The sequence below is a fragment of the Dendrobates tinctorius genome, unplaced genomic scaffold (assembly GCF_039654945.1).
Source record: "Dendrobates tinctorius isolate UK_male_01 unplaced genomic scaffold, ASM3965494v1 ptg000014l, whole genome shotgun sequence".
NCBI lineage: Eukaryota > Metazoa > Chordata > Amphibia > Anura > Dendrobatidae > Dendrobates > Dendrobates tinctorius.
Window position 1 is genome coordinate 1237384 of NW_027361682.1, and position 18937 is coordinate 1256320.

The window sequence follows — 18937 nt, forward strand, 5'->3', positions numbered from 1 at the left end:
GGAGTAGAAGAAGAAAGACCACCCCGCTCAGTGCAGGATGACCTATTTGGCGGCCTCCAACTGGCCAGTTTCCTACTCCACACTGATGAGGGGCAATACCCCGAAGCAGCTGTCTGTGAATGGATACCATGTTTTGGCATAGGTGGTTTCCTTCATTGGAGACTGCCCTTCCGTGGTTGTTCCTTCCCGGGGAAAGACCTGGCTAGTCATGCTTGCGTTGAGAAACGTGTGATGGTGTCTCCGCGGCTTGTGTTTTGCAAGCCTACTGAGGAAGTCCTGGGAAGCCTCAGCAACTTCCTTAAATACAAACGTGGCATCGGCCTGTGTAACCAGGACCCTATACCTCTGGCTTCAGCAGCTAGGAGATCATATAAAAAGAGGAACTCCGAGGGAAGATCTCCTAGGTTCTCTACCACTTCTACAGAAGGCAGCCGCCTTCTTAGCAGAGTTGGTCCGTATTGTGGCAAGAACGTCTGTGCTTTCCAACACCACCCGAAGGATCCTATGGCTAAAAACGTGGAGTGGAGATATCCTATCAAAATCGAAATTATGCTCTATTCCATTCAAGGGCGAATATGTATTTGTCCCGGCATTGGACCAATTATTAGAGAAGGTGACCGACAAGAAGAAAAACCTTCCCGAGCCGAAACCACCCAAGAAAAAAAACCCTATTATCCACCCCAGGCTTAAACTCCGCAATACAGGGGTAAAGGGAAAACGGGATGATGGAGCTACCCAAAAGGCGGAAGAGGCAGGAATATTTTTCACGACTCCCGTTCAGACAGATAAAAAATGACACCAACCAGGTAGGGGGCAGAATCGCAGACTACTTCCCGAGCTGGCAGGAGATAACGAATCAAAGAATACTGGACTCAGTCAGATGGGGAGAAAAAATAGAATTCTCCTCCAGCCCCCCGCAAAACTTGGAAGTTACACATCTTCCTTCAGCAAGACTTCAAAAAGTTCTACACTCCGAACTCCAAAAGATGCTATCATCAGCGGTAATCTCTCCAGTCCCAGAACTGGAACAGGGTCAGGGCCACTACTCCTGGCTGTTCTTAGTAAAAAAAGCCAAGTGGGAAATACCGGGTTATCATCAACCTGAAGAAGCTAAACCAACATGTTCGGTACCAACGCTTCAAGATGGAATCGATAAAGACCTCGATACCACTAATTGGACGAGATTGTGCCATGGCCACCATAGATCTCCAAGAGGTCTATTACCACGTTCCCATCCATCCATCCCATTGGCAATATCTCAGGTTCGCAGTCACTCTAGACACAGAAGTACACCACTTCCAGTTCAGAGTTCTACCCTTCGGAATATCTTCGGCATCCCGAACATTTACAAAGATAATGGCAGAAGTGGTAGCATTCCTCAGAGGGAGGGATATATGTGTCGTCCCTTACTTAGACGACCTCCTGGTCTTGGCTCCCTCCAACACCATTCTGAAACAACACCTACAAACAGTCCTGCAGACCCTGGTGTCCCCGGGCTGGATGGTAAACATGGAAAAATCAGACCTGAATCCCTCAACCAGGAAGGTCTTTCTAGGGATCCTCCTAGATTCCCACAACCAAATATCCTTTCTTCCGTCCACCAAGAAGGTAGGCGTAAGATCAAAAGTTCGGACTCTAAAAAGTCAGAAAACAGTGACCATAAGGTTTGCTGTTATGAATGAGTCACCGTAGGAGGCAAAAACAGAAATAGTAGCTAAGTCCAGAAAACCAGAGAAGTTGGCAGCTATCGGATTGCAGACCCCTGAACCTATCAACAACAACTAGCAGTAGCCGTGCGGGGTTCCTACGGTGCCCTAGACCCCTCGATCACAGCCAGAGAACTAAATAGCCTAAAGACAGAAAGGGAAATCTAAACTGCCCCAGAGCAGACCCCAAAACAATAGGCAGCCCCCAACATATAATGACGGTGAAGCAAGATGAAAAAACACTCACACAGACAGAAAGATAGGCTGAGCAAATGATGGGGCCCAAGCTAACTAAATAGGACAGGAAAAAAAAGCTGCTGTCTGCAATCCGCCAAAACCCTATCAAAACAAGAGCCAACAGACTGATAGGGAAAAAAGCCCTGAAGACGCTAGGCTTCAAAAAGACTATATCAGTACTCAGGTATTTTCTGAAGACAGAGCAAAAAGGAATTCAGCTCACCCCAGCAGGGAATGGCAGAAATCCAGAAAAACAAGGCAAAACAAAACAAAAACACAAATGCAAAAAGCAGATCAGAAAACTTAGCTTTTGAGGAGCAGGAATCAGACTGGTCTCCTAGAATCCCTCTGAGAAATCACCAGCAAGGCAGAAGGCGTCGGCTGCCTTATATCCAGTCAGCAATTCCAGTCACCCAGTCATCATCATCCTGCTCAGGTGCTTGGTAATCAGCCTCACTACCTTCCTTCACCAGAAGAGGGAGTTCATCAGACCTCAATGGTGAAGGGAAAGTGAACTCCCAACAGTACCTCCCCCTTGAGGAGGGGTCACCGAACCCTCATCCACGCCACCAGGGCGATCAGGGTGAGCCCAATGAAAGGCACGCACCAATCTTTTGGCATGAATATCAGAGGCAGAGACCCAGGAATTATCCTCCTGACCATAACCCTTCCACTTAACCAAATACTGGAGTCTCCGTCTAGCCAGACGGGAATCCAGTATCTTCTCTACCTCATATTCCATGTTACCTTCAACCAATACAGGGTCCGGAGGTGCCACCCCAGGAACAACTGGTTCAACAAACCTCTTCAACAAGGACTTATGAAACACATTATGGATTTTAAATGTAACAGGAAGAGCCAAACGAAAAGAGACCGGATTAATAATCTCCAAAATCTTGTAAGGTCCAATAAATCTAGGCTTAAACTTAGGAGAAGCCACCTTCATAGCGATATTTTTTGATGATAACCAAACCATATCACCAACCTTAAACTGGGGACCAATGGTCCTATGTCGGTTGGAAAACCGCTGGGCCTTTTCCTGGGAGAGAGAGAACTTATCCACCACTTGGTCCCAGATCTGGTGCATTCTCTCCACCACAGTGTCAACACCTGGGCAGGCAGAAGGCTCCACCTGCCCTGAAGAAAATCGAGGATGAAACCCAAAGTTACAAAAAAAAGGTGACATCAAAGTGGCAGAACTAGCTCTATTATTTAAAGCAAATTCGGCCAAGGGCATAAATGAAACCCAATCATCCTGATCAGCGGAAATAAAACATCTCAAATACGACTCCAAGGTCTGGTTTGTTCTCTCCGTCTGCCCATTGGTCTGAGGGTGAAAAGCAGAGGAGAAGGACAACTGAATTCCCAGCTTGGAACAGAAAGTCCTCCAAAATCTAGACACAAACTGAACTCCTCTGTCTGATACAATGTTCTCAGGAATCCCGTGCAAGCGAACCACCTGTTGCAAAAACAGGGGCACCAACTCAGAGGAAGATGGCAACTTAGGGAGTGGTACAAGATGAACCATCTTAGAGAACCTATCACAAATCACCCAAATAACAGTCATTCTCTGAGAGACAGGCATATCAGAGATGAAATCCATTGAAATATGGGTCCATGGTCTCCTGGGGACCGGCAAAGGCATCAACAACCCACTAGAGCGAGAACAAGGTTTAGACCAGGAGCAAGTCCCACAGGACTGCACAAAATTCCTGACATCACGAGACAAGGCGGGCCACCAAAAAGACCGACTCACCAGATCTCTAGTACCAAAAATACCTGGATGACCAGCCAATGCAGAGCAATGAACTTCAGACATCACTCTCTTCCACTGGTCAGGAACATACAACTTTCCACTGGGACAACGCTCAGGTTTGACCTTCTGGAACTCTTCCAGAGCACGTCTCAAATCGGGCGAGATGGCAAAAAGAACTACCCCTTCGCCTAAGATGGTAGCAGGCTTGGTCACCACAGCAGAATCAGCAAAGAAGCTCCTAGAGAGAGCGTCAGCCTTGATATTCTTAGTGCCAGGAAGAAAAGAGACCACAAAATCAAGTGTAAAAAACAAGGCCCACCTAGCCTGTCTAGGGTTCAAGCGTTTGGCCGACTCAAGGTAAATCAAATTCTTGTGGTCAGTGAGGACCACGACTTGATGTTTAGCTCCCTCCAACCAATGTCTCCACTCCTCAAATGCCCATTTCATGGCTAACAGTTCCCGATTCCCCACATCATAGTTACGTTCAGATGGAGAGAACTTTCGGGAAAAGAAAGCACAGGGATTCATTTTAGATGTTACAGGATCCTTTTGGGACAAAACAGCTCCTGCACCAATCTCAGAAGCATCCACCTCTACCTGGAACGGGAGTGAGACATCAGGTTGCTGCAAAACCTGGGCAGAAGTGAATCTTCGCTTCAGCTCCTGAAAGGAAGAAACAGCCTCCGGAGACCAATTCAACACATCAGCACCCTTCTTAGTCAGATCAGTCAATGGCTTGGCAATACTAGAAAATCTTGCTATAAATTTCCGATAAAAATTAGCAAAACCCAAAAACTTCTGGAGGGCCTTCAAAGAAGTGGGCTGAACCCAATCATAAATGGCCTGTACCTTGGCCGGGTCCATTTCAATAGTTGACGGAGACAAAATAAATCCCAAAAATGAAATCCTCTGTACCCCAAAAAGGCATTTCGATCCTTTGACATACAGGGAATTCTCCCTCAAGATCCGGAACACAGTCCGAACATGTTCCACATGAGAATCCCAATCCTTGGAGAATATCAAAATATCATCCAGATAGATAATCAAAAATTTATCCACAAAGTCCCGGAAAATGTCGTTCATGAAGCACTGGAAGACAGAAGGGGCATTAGTGAGCCCAAAAGGCATCACCAGGTACTCAAAATGTCCCTCCAGAGTATTAAACGCCGTCTTCCATTCATCCCCATGCTTAATGCGGATAAGATTATACGCCCCCCTGAGGTCAAGCTTGGTAAGCCAGCAAGCACCTTTAACTCTGGAGAATAGATCCGAAATCAGGGGTAACGGATACTGATATTTAATAGTAATTTTGTTGAGGGCACGATAATCAGTACAAGGCCTTAATGAACCATCCTTTTTGGCCACGAAAAAATAAACGGCACCTAAGGGTGAAGAGGATGGTCTAATATGACCCTTCTCCAACGCCTCCTTAATATAGGATCGCATAGCCTCGTGCTCGGGTACAGATAAATTGAAGAGCCGACCCTTGGGAAATTTACACCCCGGGCTCAGTTCAATTGCACAGTCATAACTCCTATGAGGAGGCAAAGACGCAGACTCATTCTCACTAAATACATCATAAAAGTCCGCCAAATAGTCAGGAACATCATGCGACTGAGGAGAGGTGGAAAAAACCGGAGCCTCACTAAGGGCACACCGACAACCCCAACTCACCACAGACACAGATTTCCAATCCAAAACTGGATTATGAATTTGCAACCAGGGAAACCCCAGAACAATGGTATCATGCAAATTATGCAACACCAAAAATCTGCAATTTTCTTGATGGTCTGGGGCGACCCGCATTACCACCTGGGTCCAAAACTGAGGTTTATTTTTCGGCAAAGGAGTAGCATCAATCCCCCTCAAAGGGATAGGCGTCCGCAGAGGTGTCATCGGAAATCCACAACGTTTAGCAAAATCCAAGTCCATTAGGTTCAGGGCTGCTCCCGAATCCACAAAAGCCTTGGCGGAAAATGTGGACAGGGAGCAGATCAGAGTAATTGCCAGAAGAAACTTAGGTTGAACACCACCCACAGAAAACGTGTGTGCAAAACGTTTCTCTCGTTTAGGACAGACAGAAATAATATGCGAGGCATCTCGACAAAAAAAACACAGCTTATTACGCCTTCTGAACTCCTGACGTTGCTCCCTGGACATAACTCTATCACATTGCATAGGTTCAGACACTTGTTCAACAGGTGGCAACACCTCTCGTGCAGTCCTGCGTTCATGTAAACGCCGATCAACCTGAATGGCCAATGCCATAGAATCGTCAAGACCAGAGGGAACAGGAAATCCCACCATAGTATCTTCTACGGCCTCTGACAAACCCTTCCGAAAGAGAGCTGCCAAGGCATTATCATTCCATGTAGTAAGGACCGCCCACTTTCGTAATTTTTGACAGTACAATTCTGCAGTATCTCGACCCTGGCTCAATGCCAACAGGGTCTTTTCAGCCTGATCAATAGCATTAGGTTCGTCATACAACAACCCCAAAGCTTGAAAAAATGCGTTCACATTAGACAGAATAGGATCATCTGGTTTCAAAGAAAACGCCCAATCCTGGGGATCGCCACGCAGCAAAGAGATGACAATTTTAACCTGCTGCGCGGAGTTCCCTGACGAGTTAGGCTTCAAGGCAAAAAATAATTTACAATTATTTTTGAAATTCAAAAATTTAGACCGATCCCCAAAAAACACATCAGGAGTAGGGATCTTTGGTTCAGCAGCATGTGAATGAGCAAGGTAGGCGGAAATTCCCCGCACTTCCGCAGCGAGCTGCTCCACACGATCAGACAATTGCTTTATCTCCATTGAGAGAAAAAAAAATTCCCCCTACGGCCTCAGAGATATAGAGGAAAAATATACGCACTTTTTTTTTTTTTTTCAAAATTCTTTACTGCTATTGAGTACCCTAGGATCTGCAGTAGGGCGGGTGATTCTGTTATGAATGAGTCACCGTAGGAGGCAAAAACAGAAATACTAGCTAAGTCCAGAAAACCAGAGAAGTTGGCAGCTATCGGATTGCAGACCCCTGAACCTAACAACAACAACTAGCAGTAGCCGTGGGGGGTTCCTACGGTGCCCTAGACCCCTCGATCACAGCCGGAGAACTACATAGCCTAAAGACAGAAAGGGAAATCTAAACTGCCCCAGAGAAGACCCCAAAGCAATAGGCAGCCCCCTTCATCTAAAGACGGTGAAGCAAGATGAAAAAACACTCACACAGATCGAAAGATAGGCTGAGCAAATGATGGGGCCCAAGCTAACTAAATACCTGTACTGGGTAACTCCTGTATATGGGGTTAATTTTCCTTTTAGATTTGTTCTATGTTTTCGGTGCTGGATTGGAGATATTCTGTGGTAAATCTCTTTTATGTAGCTGTAATGGGACTGTGTGTTCTACGGGGTTAGGACGGGGCCATGACTGGATGTAGTGATCATGTGAAGCCGGTAACAGCTCCGGAGATTTCTTACATGGGATCTTTATGATGTTACATCGTCATCTTCTCTCCATTCAGGTCCCTACAATATCGAATCCTCTCAGTGGAGATCTTCTATGTAAGAGAATTCTCCTGAGTGACCCTACAAGGATGGACAGGGACAAGATGGCGGAGAGGATATTACACCTCACCCTAGAGATCCTCTTCCGGCTTACTGGAGAGGTGAGAGATTCTGATGACGTCACATTACATCATTCTTATCTATGGGAATAACGGATGGACAGAACTGGAGAGGTGAGGACTCTGGGAATGTCTGTAGTGAGGTTTATTAATGTGTCTCTCCATATCCAGGATTACACAGTAGTGAAGAAGACCCCTAGTGAGCGCTGTCAGGCCCCTGTGTCTGAGGAATGTGGAAGACCCCTGAGCCCAATCATGGGTCCTCCACCTCACCCCCTGATACATGAGGACATCAATGACCAGAAGATCCTAGAACTCACCTACAAGATGATTGAGCTGCTGACTGGAGAGGTGACACTGATGGGAATGCTGGGACATTATACAATAACACTATGGAGGGATCGGGGGGTGACGATATCATTGTATGTGTCAGGTTCCTATAAGGTGTCAGGATGTCACCGTCTATTTCTCCGTGGAGGAGTGGGAGTATTTAGAAGAACACAAAGATCTGTACAAGGACGTCATGATGGAGGTTCCCCAGCCCCTCACATCACCAGGTAATAGACAGGACTAAATACACACAGTCTATAATTATCTGTATGTAAAGAATGAATTCAGTCCCTGTATGTGTTTCCTCCAGTTCTATCCAGTGAGAGGACAACACCAGAGAGATGTCCCCGTCCTCTTCAACTGGACTGTAAACAAGAAGATCCCAGTGTTCCTCAAGATCATCAGGTAGATGGAGAGAAGGTGTCATGATATCTTCCATGTGAGCTGTAAACGGCTGTGAAGGGCTTAACCCCTTCGCACCTGAGTCCATTTTCGTTTTTGCGTTTCTTTTTCGCTCCCCTCTTTCCCTGAGCCATAACTTTATTTTTCCGTCAGTATGGCCATGTGAGGGCTTGCTTTTTGCGGGACGAGTTGTACTTTTGGTTTTACTATGTCGTGTACTCAAAACCGGGAAAAAAAAATCCAAATGCGATGAAATTGCAAAAAAAAGTGCAATCCCACACTTGTTTTTTGGGGTTTTTTTTCACTATGTTCACTAAATGCTAAAACTGACCTGCCAATATGATTCTCCAGGTCATTACAACTTCATAGACACCAAATGTGTCTAGGTTCAGTTTTCTAAGTGGTGAAAAAAAATTCCAATTTTTTTTTTAACCCCTTTCTGCCATATGACGTACTATCCCGTCCATGTGTCCTGGGACTTAATTCCCAGGTATGGGATAGTACGTCATAACGATCAGCGGCGCTCACATGGTGAGCGCCTCTAATCGCGGCCGGGTGTCAGCTGATTATCACAGCTGACACCCTGCACAATGTGTCAGGGGCGGTCACGGACCGCCCCCGACACGTTAACCCCTTGTACACCGCGATCAAACGCATTCGCGGTGTACCGGGGGTTAAAGGGAAGCATCGGCAGGGAGGGGGCTCCCTCCGTGCTTCCCTGAGCCCCCCACAGCAGCGCAATGTACAGCGCTGCTGCGGGGGGCTCTTTCCCTACAGGCCCCCGGATCCAAGATGGCGACGGGTACCTTCGGGGGCTTGTAGGGAGCTGACTTCCTCACTGCCTGCAAAGCGCAGGCATGAGGAAGTCTGCGTCTATGCCGGTGACAGATTGCTGATCTGTCACAGTGATCTGTGACAGATCAGCGACGTCCCACCTGGGACAATATAATAAAGTTAAAAAAAAAAGGGTAAAAATAATTTTAAAAAAATCGCTAAATAAATTAGTAAAAAAAAAAAAATATTCCCCAATAAATTCATTTTTTGAAAATAAAGAAAAAACAAAACAATAAAAGTACACATATTTGGTATCGTCGCGTCCGTAACGACCTGCCCTATAAAACTGTCCCATTAGTTAACCCCTTTAGTGAACCCCTTAAAAAATAAAAAACGAAGCAAAAAATAATGATTTATTATCATACCGCCGAACAAAAAGTGCAATAACGCGCGATCAAAAAGACGCATATAAATATCCATGGTACCGTTGAAAATGTCAGCTTGTCCCGCAAAAAACAAGCCGCCACACAGCATCATCAGCGAAAAAATAAAAAAGTTATAGCTCGCAGAATAAAGCAATGCAAAAATAATTATTCTTTATATAAAATAGTTTTCATTGCATAAAACCAACAAAACATAAAAAAAGACCTAAATGAGGTATCGCTGTAACCGTACTGACCAGAAGAATAAAACGGAACTCGCGGAACAGTGTAAACGCACCCCCCAAAAGAAATTCATGAAACGCTTGTTTTTGTTCATTCTGCGTCCCAAAAATCGGAATAAAAAGCAATCAAAAAATGTCACGTGCCCGAAAATGGTACCAATAAAAACGTCAACTCGTCCCGCAAAGAATAAGACCTCACATGACTCGGTGGGTCAAAATACGGAAAAATTATAGCTCTCAATATGTGGTGATGCAAAAACTATTTTTACAATAAAAAGCGTCTTTTAGCGTGCGACAGCTGCCAAATATAAAAACCACCATAAATAGTAAATCAAACCCCCCGTTATCACCCCCTTAGTTAGGGAAAAATAATAAAACTAAAAGAAAATATATTTATTTCCATTTTCCCATTAGGGTTAGGGCTAGGGCTGAGATTAGGGTTAGGGATGTGTTGGGGTTAGGGTTGGAGTTAGAATTGGGGGTTTCCACTGTTTGGGCACATCAGGTGCTCTCCAAATGCAACATGGCGTCTGATCTCAATTCCAGCCAATTCTGCGTTGAATAAGTCAAATGGTGCTCCTTCCCTTCCAAGCTCTGCCATGCGCCCAAACAGTGTTTTACCCCCACATATAGGGTATCAGCATACTCAGGACAAATTGAAAAACAACTTTTGGGGTCCAATTTCTCCTGTTACCCTTAGGAAAATAAAAAATTGGGGGCAAAAATATCATTTTTGTGAAAAAAAATGATTTTTTTATTTTCACGCCCAGGCGTTATAAACTTCTGTGAAGCACTTGGGGGTTCAAAGTGCTCACCACACATCTAGATAAGTTCTGTGGGAGGGGGGGTCTAGTTTCCAAAATGGGGTCACTTGTGGGGAGTTTCAATATTTTAGGCACATCAGGGGCTCTCCAAACGCACATGACACCCGCAGACCATTCCATCAAAGTCTGCATTCCAAAACGTCACTACTTCCCTTCCGAGCCCCGACGTGTGCCCATACAGTAGTTTTCTCCCACATATGAGATATCAGCGTACTCAGGACAAATTGGACAACAACTTTTGGGGTCCAATTTCTCCTGTTACCCTTGGGAAAATAAAAAAATTGGAGACTAATTGATCATGTTTGTGGAAAAAAAATGATTTTTTTTATTTTCATGCCCGGGCATTATAAACTTCTGTGAAGCCCTTGGGGGTTCAAAGTGCTCACCACACATCTAGATAAGTTCCTTAGGGTGTCTAGTTTCCAAAATGGGGTCACTTTTGGGGGGTTTTCACTGTTTAAGTACATTAGGGGCTCTCCAAAGGCAACATGACACCTGCAGACCATTCCATCAAAGTCTGCATTCCAAAACGGCTCTACTTCCCTTCCGAGCCCCGACGTGTGCCCATACAGTAGTTTTCTCCCACATTTGGGGTGTCAGCGTACTCAGGACAAATTGGACAACAACTTTTGGGGTCCAATTTCTCCTGTTACCCTTGGGAAAGTAAAAAAAATGGGGACTAAAAGGTCATGTTTGTTGAAAAAATATGATATTTTTATTTTCACGCCCGGGCGTTATAAACTTCTGTGAAGCACTGGGAGGTTCAAAGTGCTCACCACACATCTAGATAAGTTCTTTAGGGGGTCTAGTTTCCAAAATGGGGCCACTTGTGGGGGGTTTCCACTGTTTAGGCACATCAGGGGCTCTCCAAAAGCAACATGACACCCGCAGACCATTCCATCAAAGTCTGCATTCCAAAACGTCACTACTTCCCTTCCGAGCCCCGACGTGTACCCATACAGTAGTTTTCTCCCACATAAGAGGTATCATCGTACTCAGGACAAATTGGACAACAACTTTTGGGGTCCAATTTCTCCTGGTACCCTTGGTAAAATAAAAAAATTGGTGACTAAAAGATCATGTTTGTGGAAAAAATACAATTTTTTTATTTTCACGCCCGGGCGTTATAAACTTCTGTGAAGCACTGGGGGGGTTCAAATTGCTCACCACACATCTAGGTAAGTTCCTTAGGGGGTCTAGTTTCCAAAATGGTGTCATTTGTGGGGGTTTCTACTGTTTTGGTACATCAGGGGCTTTCCAAACGCGACATGGTGTCCGATCTCAATTCCAGCCAAAAACGTCAAATGGCGCTGCTTCCCTTCCGAGCTCTGCCATGCTCCCAAATAGTGGTTTACCCCTACATGTGGGGTATCAGCTCACTCAGGACAAATTGTACAATAACTTTTAGGGTCCTGTTACCCTTGGGAAAATAAGAATTGAGGGTGAAAAGATCATTTTTATGGAAAAAATATGATTTTTTAATTGTACGGCTGTATGTTATAAACTTCTGTTAAGCCCTTGGGGGTTCAAAGTTCTCACCACACATCTAGATAAGTTCCTTGGGGGGTCTAGTTTCCAAAATGGTGTCATTTGTTGGGGGTTTCCACTGTTTTGGTACATCAGGGGTTTTCCAATCGCGACATGGTGTCCGATCTCAATTCCAGCCAAAAACGTCAAATGGCGCTGCTTCCCTTCCGAGCTCTGCCTTGCGCCCAAATAGTGGTTTACCCCCACATGTGGGGTATCAGCGTACTCAGGACAAATTACACAATAACTTTTAGGGTCCTGTTACCCTTAGGAAAATAAAAATTTGGGGTGAAAAGATCATTTTTGTGGAAAAAATATGATTTTTTAATTGTACCGCTGTACGTTATAAACTTCTGTGAAGCCCTTGTGGGTTCAAAGTTCTCACCACATATCTAGATAAGTTCCTTGGGGGTCTAGTTTCCAAAATGGGGGACTTGTGGGGGGTTTCCACTGTTTAGGTACATCAGGGGCTCTCCAAACACGACATGGCGTCCGATCTGAATTCCAGCCAATTTTGCATTGAAAAAGTCAAACGGCGCTCCTTCCCTTCCGAGCTCTGCCATGCTCCCAAACAGTGGTTCCCCCCCACATATCAGGTATCAGCGTACTCAGGACAAATTGCACAATAACTTTGCAGTCCAATTTCTCCTGTTACCCTTGGTAAAATAAAAAAAATTGAACCTGAAGTATTTTTTTTGTGAAAAAAAGTTAAATGTTCATTTTTTTTTTTTTTTAAATATTCAAAAAATTCCTGTGACGCACCTAAAGGGTTAATAAACTTCTTGAATGTGGTTTTGACCACGTTAAGGCTGGTTTCACATTTGCGTTTTTTAGCGCTGGAAAAAAACGCATACGTGCGCATGCGATTTTTCCCCTATATTTAACATGGGTGCGCATACATGCGCGCTTGTAAGCGCATGTATGCGATTTTCATGCGCTGCGTTTTTTTGGGGTGTGCGTTGGTATTTTCCAGACGCTGCATGTTGCATTTTTTGGCCCTGGAAAAAAGCGCATGCGCACGTATGCGCACGTTTTGCGCTAAAAATGGCCATTATAGCCTATGGATGCGCATACGTGCGCACTGGCATGCGCAGGTATGCGTTTTTTTAGCGCTGCGTTTTTTGGGTGGTGTCCACTTTTTATCCTAGTTAGAATCTTCTAAAGTCAAAAAAAAAAAGTCTATATAAAGGAGGTGCCTGCCAAAACTCTGCCACTACTACACTGAGAGATTGAAGAGCAGACAGTCAACCAAGAACCCATTATATCAGCGAAGAATGTGAGTATATTACATTATATGCCTGTCCTTTTAAATTATGTATGTACTAATGATTTTTATTATTTTTACATGCAGTATGTCTTCAGAATCCGAGTATTCCCCATCGCGGCAGGAATTGGCGCAAGCAGACCGTGAGGTGATTATTTTCGTGCATCTGGTAAGTATATCTGCTGCTTCTCCAAATCTCTTACGTTTTTTTCAACTTTCAGACATCGTCATCATCATCTGCGGACGGCACTAGTGAGGGCGAAGAGCAGGAGCAGCGAAGCCAAGTCCCGGTGGTGATACGGAATGTAAGTATCAAATGATTTGTAATGTTCTTTATTTTTTATCTTCTATTTTTACTCATTTTTTTGTTTCTTTTTTTGTAACTTTTTATTCAATTTAAATTTGATTATTCTAATGAATGTGTTTTGTCTAGGTTCCACAACGGGATGAAGACGTCTACCTGGATAATGAGCAGCTCATCAGCCTGGTCCAGGAGCGTTCGCCATTGTGGGACAGCCGTGACCGGCTGTACAAGGACAATGTGGTGACCCGGCGGCTATGGAATGAGGTGGCCGCAGCGTTGATGGATGGCTGGGACAGCGCCACAGCATCCTCCAAAAAGGCGTTTAGTGAGTATTTCCCTGCTCTGTATTGTGCCGCAGTGACTGTTGTCCTTGACGGCACTGTTGGGTTTCGTGCTAGGCGTATTCTAGCAGGAAACCCAACAGTGTCATCGGTGTCTACAGTGACTGCTTTGAGTATTGTATTGCTACATTGTGCCGCAGTGACTGTTGTCCTTGACGGCACTGTTGGGTTTCGTGCTAGGCGTATTCTAGCAGGAAACCCAACAGTGTCATCGGGGTCTACAGTGACTGCTTTGAGTATTGTATTGCTACATTGTGCCGCAGTGACTGTTGTCCTTGACGGCACTGTTGGGTTTCGTGCTAGGCGTATTCTAGCAGGAAACCCAACAGTGTCATCGGGGTCTACAGTGACTGCTTTGAGTATTGTATTGCTAGATTGTGCCGCAGTGACTGTTGTCCTTGACGGCACTGTTGGGTTTCGTGCTAGGCGTATTCTAGCAGGAAACCCAACAGTGTCATCGGGGTCTACAGTGACTGCTTTGAGTATTGTATTGCTACATTGTGCCGCAGTGACTGTTGTCCTTGACGGCACTGTTGGGTTTCGTGCTAGGCGTATTCTAGCAGGAAACCCAACAGTGTCATCGGGGTCTACAGTGACTGCTTTGAGTATTGTATTGCTACATTGTGCCGCAGTGACTGTTGTCCTTGACGGCACTGTTGGGTTTCGTGCTAGGCATATTCTAGCAGGAAACCCAACAGTGTCATCGGTGTCTACAGTGACTGCTTTGAGTATTGTATTGCTACATTGTGCCGCAGTGACTGTTGTCCTTGACGGCACTGTTGGGTTTCGTGCTTGGCGTATTCTAGCAGGAAACCCAACAGTGTCATCGGGGTCTACAGTGACTGCTTTGAGTATTGTATTGCTACATTGTGCCGCAGTGACTGTTGTCCTTGACGGCACTGTTTTTTTTTATCAACAGTGGACAAAGTCCGAACACGTTGGCGTTCGATCAAGGACCGCTTCAACAGTGATGTTCGTGCTGAGGGCCAGGTTCGCAGTGGATCTGCGTCAAGGACCAGAACTAGATACCGTCACTATCACGCGTTGCAGTTCCTAAGACCGGTCCTTGCCACAAGATCGTAAGTATTATACATTTTGGGTTTTTATTTTTATTAATCTGTGTTTTTCTAATCCACAGCTGATGCTTCTTGTAAAGGCATGGTAGTAATGATTTTCCTTTCTTCCACAGCACCTGGAGCAGCACCCTGCAACCTGGCCCTGGAGCGGTCCTTCCTCGGACGTCCTCTGACCCGTCCCAGCCATCCGACAGCCAGGAAGCACCTTGCAGGTCAGCCACACACACAGCTGGTGACCAGGAAGCTGGGCCATCAGGTGTTCCCCTGTCCCAGGTCTCTGCCACTGGTTATGCGGGCACTACCCGCCAGCGGCAGAGGGCCTTGGACAGGAATGTCTTGCCCGAGTTTATGCATTTGAGCGAGACATTTAATTCCAGCCTCAAGTCACTGTCCGACAGAGTTGAAAGCGGTTTTGCACTAATGGAACGTGGTTTTAACCACTTTGAACACCGCTTCAATTCTGTAGAACAGCGCCTTGACCGTCTGGAGGCCGACCTCAACAGACCAGCACACCATTTTTTTAGTAAGATTGAAAAGGGCATGGCGGAACACCTTAGTCCTGATCAACAGCTGAATGTGCTGCAGGCCTGCAACAATGCTTTCTTGCAGGCTATGCAGCATAATCGGTACGGTCAGCAGTCAGTGGTGTCCTTTCCACCTGTGCCACCATTGACTCGCTTCACCTCACTACCGACTTGTGCTGCATACCACTGCACGGACACCTCTATTCAAAGCCAGGACACCCACCGTTACACCACCACAAGTCTGAGTGCAGCTGGTCACTTCACCGACACCACCATGGCAAGCGCTGCTCCTGTCTGGAGCACCACCGCCAATCCCATGCATGCGTGGAGCTCAGCCAACACTAGGCAAACATGGAACAGCCCTGCCGCTACAACAACATGTAGTAGCCCTGCCACCACCACTCTGCAAACCTGGGCCATCACTGCCGCCACCAGTCCTCCTGCAAGGACGAGCACTGACAACGAAGAGCAGCATCAGCCACCTCAGCAGCAGCAGCCAACTCAGCAGCAGCCGCCACCTCAGCAGCAGCAGCCACCTCAGCAGCAGCCGCCACCTCAGCAGCAGCAGCAACCACCTCAGCAGCAGCAGCCACCTCAGCAGCAGCCGCCACCTCAGCAGCAGCCGCCACCTCAGCAGCAGCAGCCATACCAGCAGACGGGGGACCTACATTCCATATTTGCCCCTACTTCAAGGCGAAATCAATCAAGGCGGGCATTGGGCCAAAGTCGGTCCAGGCACACAAGCCTACGGCGACATGCCATTACAACTAATGTAACTGAACAGATTTCCTCTCCTACAAGTGTTCCAAGTTTAATTCCCTTAACTGGACTACCTTCCCCCACAAGTTTTGTTGCCCCTTCCCCTCAAACACCGTCTTCAACTGCAAGTGTTGCATATTCCCTGCACACCCCCAAATTGAAACCATCTGCCCCCAAACGCCGTAAAAAATAATTTTTATTTTTTTTTTGTGATAAAAAATAAATTTACATTTGTGGTTCACCATTAATAAGTTTCATTAATGTTGTTTGCGCCGCTCACACACACTGATGGGTAAATACATGTTAAAAACCAACCCAAGGGCTAGTATAGTCATATGTGAAATAACATGGACTAGTATAGTCATTCCAAGGCCTAGTGTAATAACTCTAGTTTTACCAAATAGAATCTGGTTTCATGAAAAACAAACTGTTGAAACTATAAGTTTCTTTCTAGTTTCACCAGTTTGTTTTTTGTGAAACAAGATGCTAGTTGTTAAAAATCGAGTTATTACAGTAGGCCTTGGTATGACTATACTAGGCCGTGGTATTTCACATATTACTATACTACTAGCCCCAAGGCCTACTATACTCATATTTGAAATACCACGGCCTAGTATAGTCATTCCAAGGCCTAGTGTAATAACTCTAGTTTTACCAAATAGAATCTGGTTTCATGAAAAACAAACTGTTGAAACTTGTCTAAAAAATAAGTTTCTTTCTAGTTTCACCAGTTTGTTTTTTGTGAAACAAGATGCTAGTTGTTAAAAATCGAGTTATTACAGTAGGCCTTGGTATGACTATACTAGGCCGTGGTATTTCACATATTACTATACTACTAGCCCCAAGGCCTACTATACTCATATTTGAAATACCACGGCCTAGTATAGTCATTCCAAGGCCTAGTGTAATAACTTGTAATGGAGCAGATTACATGAGCAGATTACATTCATCCACTCAATGCTGACTTGTATTCCCCATGGACTTTCATTGGGGTTGGGTTTTGAGGGTTGTGTTTTGAGAAAATCACATACTTTGTTTTAAACTAGTTGCACAATTTTCTCTTAAATGGTTTCCTGATTCATGGCCTGCAGCTTTGCTCATTCCAATATATTTCACGCAGACTAGCAATGCTGCATTTTAACTCGTATGTGTATTTACCTGCCCAGGTGTGTGAACATAACAAAATTCAGTTATACATGGGAAGTTTTTTAATTAATTGGAGTTTAAAAAATATAGTGCACTCAGTAATGGTATCAAATAAGGATTTTTATTACCATAAACAACAACATTACACCATTTCATCTTGCCAGTGCACCCGTCCTACATCAGAAATAAAGTAGGCCGCAAATTTGTCCCTCATTTGGCCAACTTCAACGGATGACCTGAGAGTGTGCTGAGTGAATTCAGGCAATGGGTTAGGAGCATCATCGTCCAGTTCAAAGGTCGGGTGCTCTTTAGCCATCACAAAGTTATGTAGAACCACACAGGCCTTCACCACCTCATCGACTGTTTCAAGTTTAAGATTAATGGCCGTGCCCAGAATTCGCCATCTGGAAACAAGAATCCCAAAAGCACACTCGACAGTTCTTCTGGCCCTGGTCAGCCTGTAATTAAAAATTTTTTTGGTGTGGTCCAAGTCCCGGCTGGAGTAGGGTTTCAGTAAGTTTCCGCACATTTGAAAAGCCTCATCGCCAACCATTACAAAGGGCAGTGGCGGAGCTTCGGTGTGAGGAAGAGGCCGTGGCATAGGGAAATTAAATTGGTTGCCATACAACCTCCGGCCCATGTCTGAGTTTTTAAAAGCCTGCGAGTCATTACCACGGCCAAATGCTCCAATGTCCACTGCTACAAACATACATCCGGCATCCGCAATTGCAATGAGTACTATTGAAAAGTACTTTTTGTAATTATAGTACTCAGATCCCGTTCTTTGGGGTTTGATGATCCGTATGTGTTTCCCATCAACAGCTCCCAAACAGTTGGGAAAATTGCATACTGTCCAGAATTTGTCAGCAATTTCCATCCACTTTTCAGCGGTGGGCAGGGGCATAAATTCTGGGCAAAGAACATTCCAGAGAGCCCGGCAGGTGTCAGCAACAATTCCAGACAAGGTAGAGATTCCAATACGGTACTGGAAGTGTAGTGAGGATAGGGTTTCTCCAGTCGCCAGGAATCTGTGAACAGACAAAGAAGTAAAATTAATATTTATGTATATTATTTTTAAAAACTATAAAAAATATTAGTACATTCACGAAAACTAATTACCCAAGGTTTTGAATACTAAATTTACAAAAAAAAACATCAGACCACACCCCTTTGTTTTTAAAACATACCGTAATGTCACCAGTAGCCGTTCCTCAGGAGGAATCGCACGACGGAGCTGTGTGTCCTGTCTCCGGATGGATTGTTGGACACGAGCAAGCAAATCCATGAAACTTTCGTGGGACATCCGGATATAATCAGTAAATTTCTCCGGGTTTGCACGTAGCTCGCTGTAGAGGGTGTGGTATGCCCCACGGCTCTCCCGGAGTTCAACAATCGGATGTATCCACATACGCCGCCGTCTTCGCTGCCTCTCTCTCTTCCTTTGTTCATGGCAAGCAACTGCATACGCCTGAGCCATCGCGATGTCCAAATCCAAGTTGAAGTGAAAACTCTTCCAGCGCAGATCCATGGTCACGAGAAGAATCAAGCAAATGTGAAGAATACTGTAGACAGGGTCTATATATATTAACATACCACACCCACAATGAAGTCCCATTGGTCTTGTGTGTTGTTGAATGGTTGTTTTTTCTTTTTTGTGGGGTTTTTCAAAAATCTGTA

The 18937-nt window shown here is 45.2% G+C and overlaps 1 protein-coding gene across 2 annotated transcripts in view; it reads left to right on the forward strand.

Moving 5' to 3' along the window:
- Positions 1–7170: 7170 nt before the first annotated feature.
- Positions 7171–18937, forward strand: part of LOC141073657 (uncharacterized) — an 88192-nt gene continuing 76425 nt past the window's right edge. For both annotated transcript variants that reach the window (XM_073560987.1, XM_073560998.1), the window contains exons 1-4: positions 7171–7367; positions 7497–7676; positions 7759–7882; positions 7966–8060. In XM_073560987.1, the coding sequence (XP_073417088.1) occupies positions 7191–7367; positions 7497–7676; positions 7759–7882; positions 7966–8060 (576 nt within the window). In that variant the 5' untranslated portion in view covers positions 7171–7190. The remainder of the gene's footprint in view (positions 7368–7496; positions 7677–7758; positions 7883–7965; positions 8061–18937) is intronic.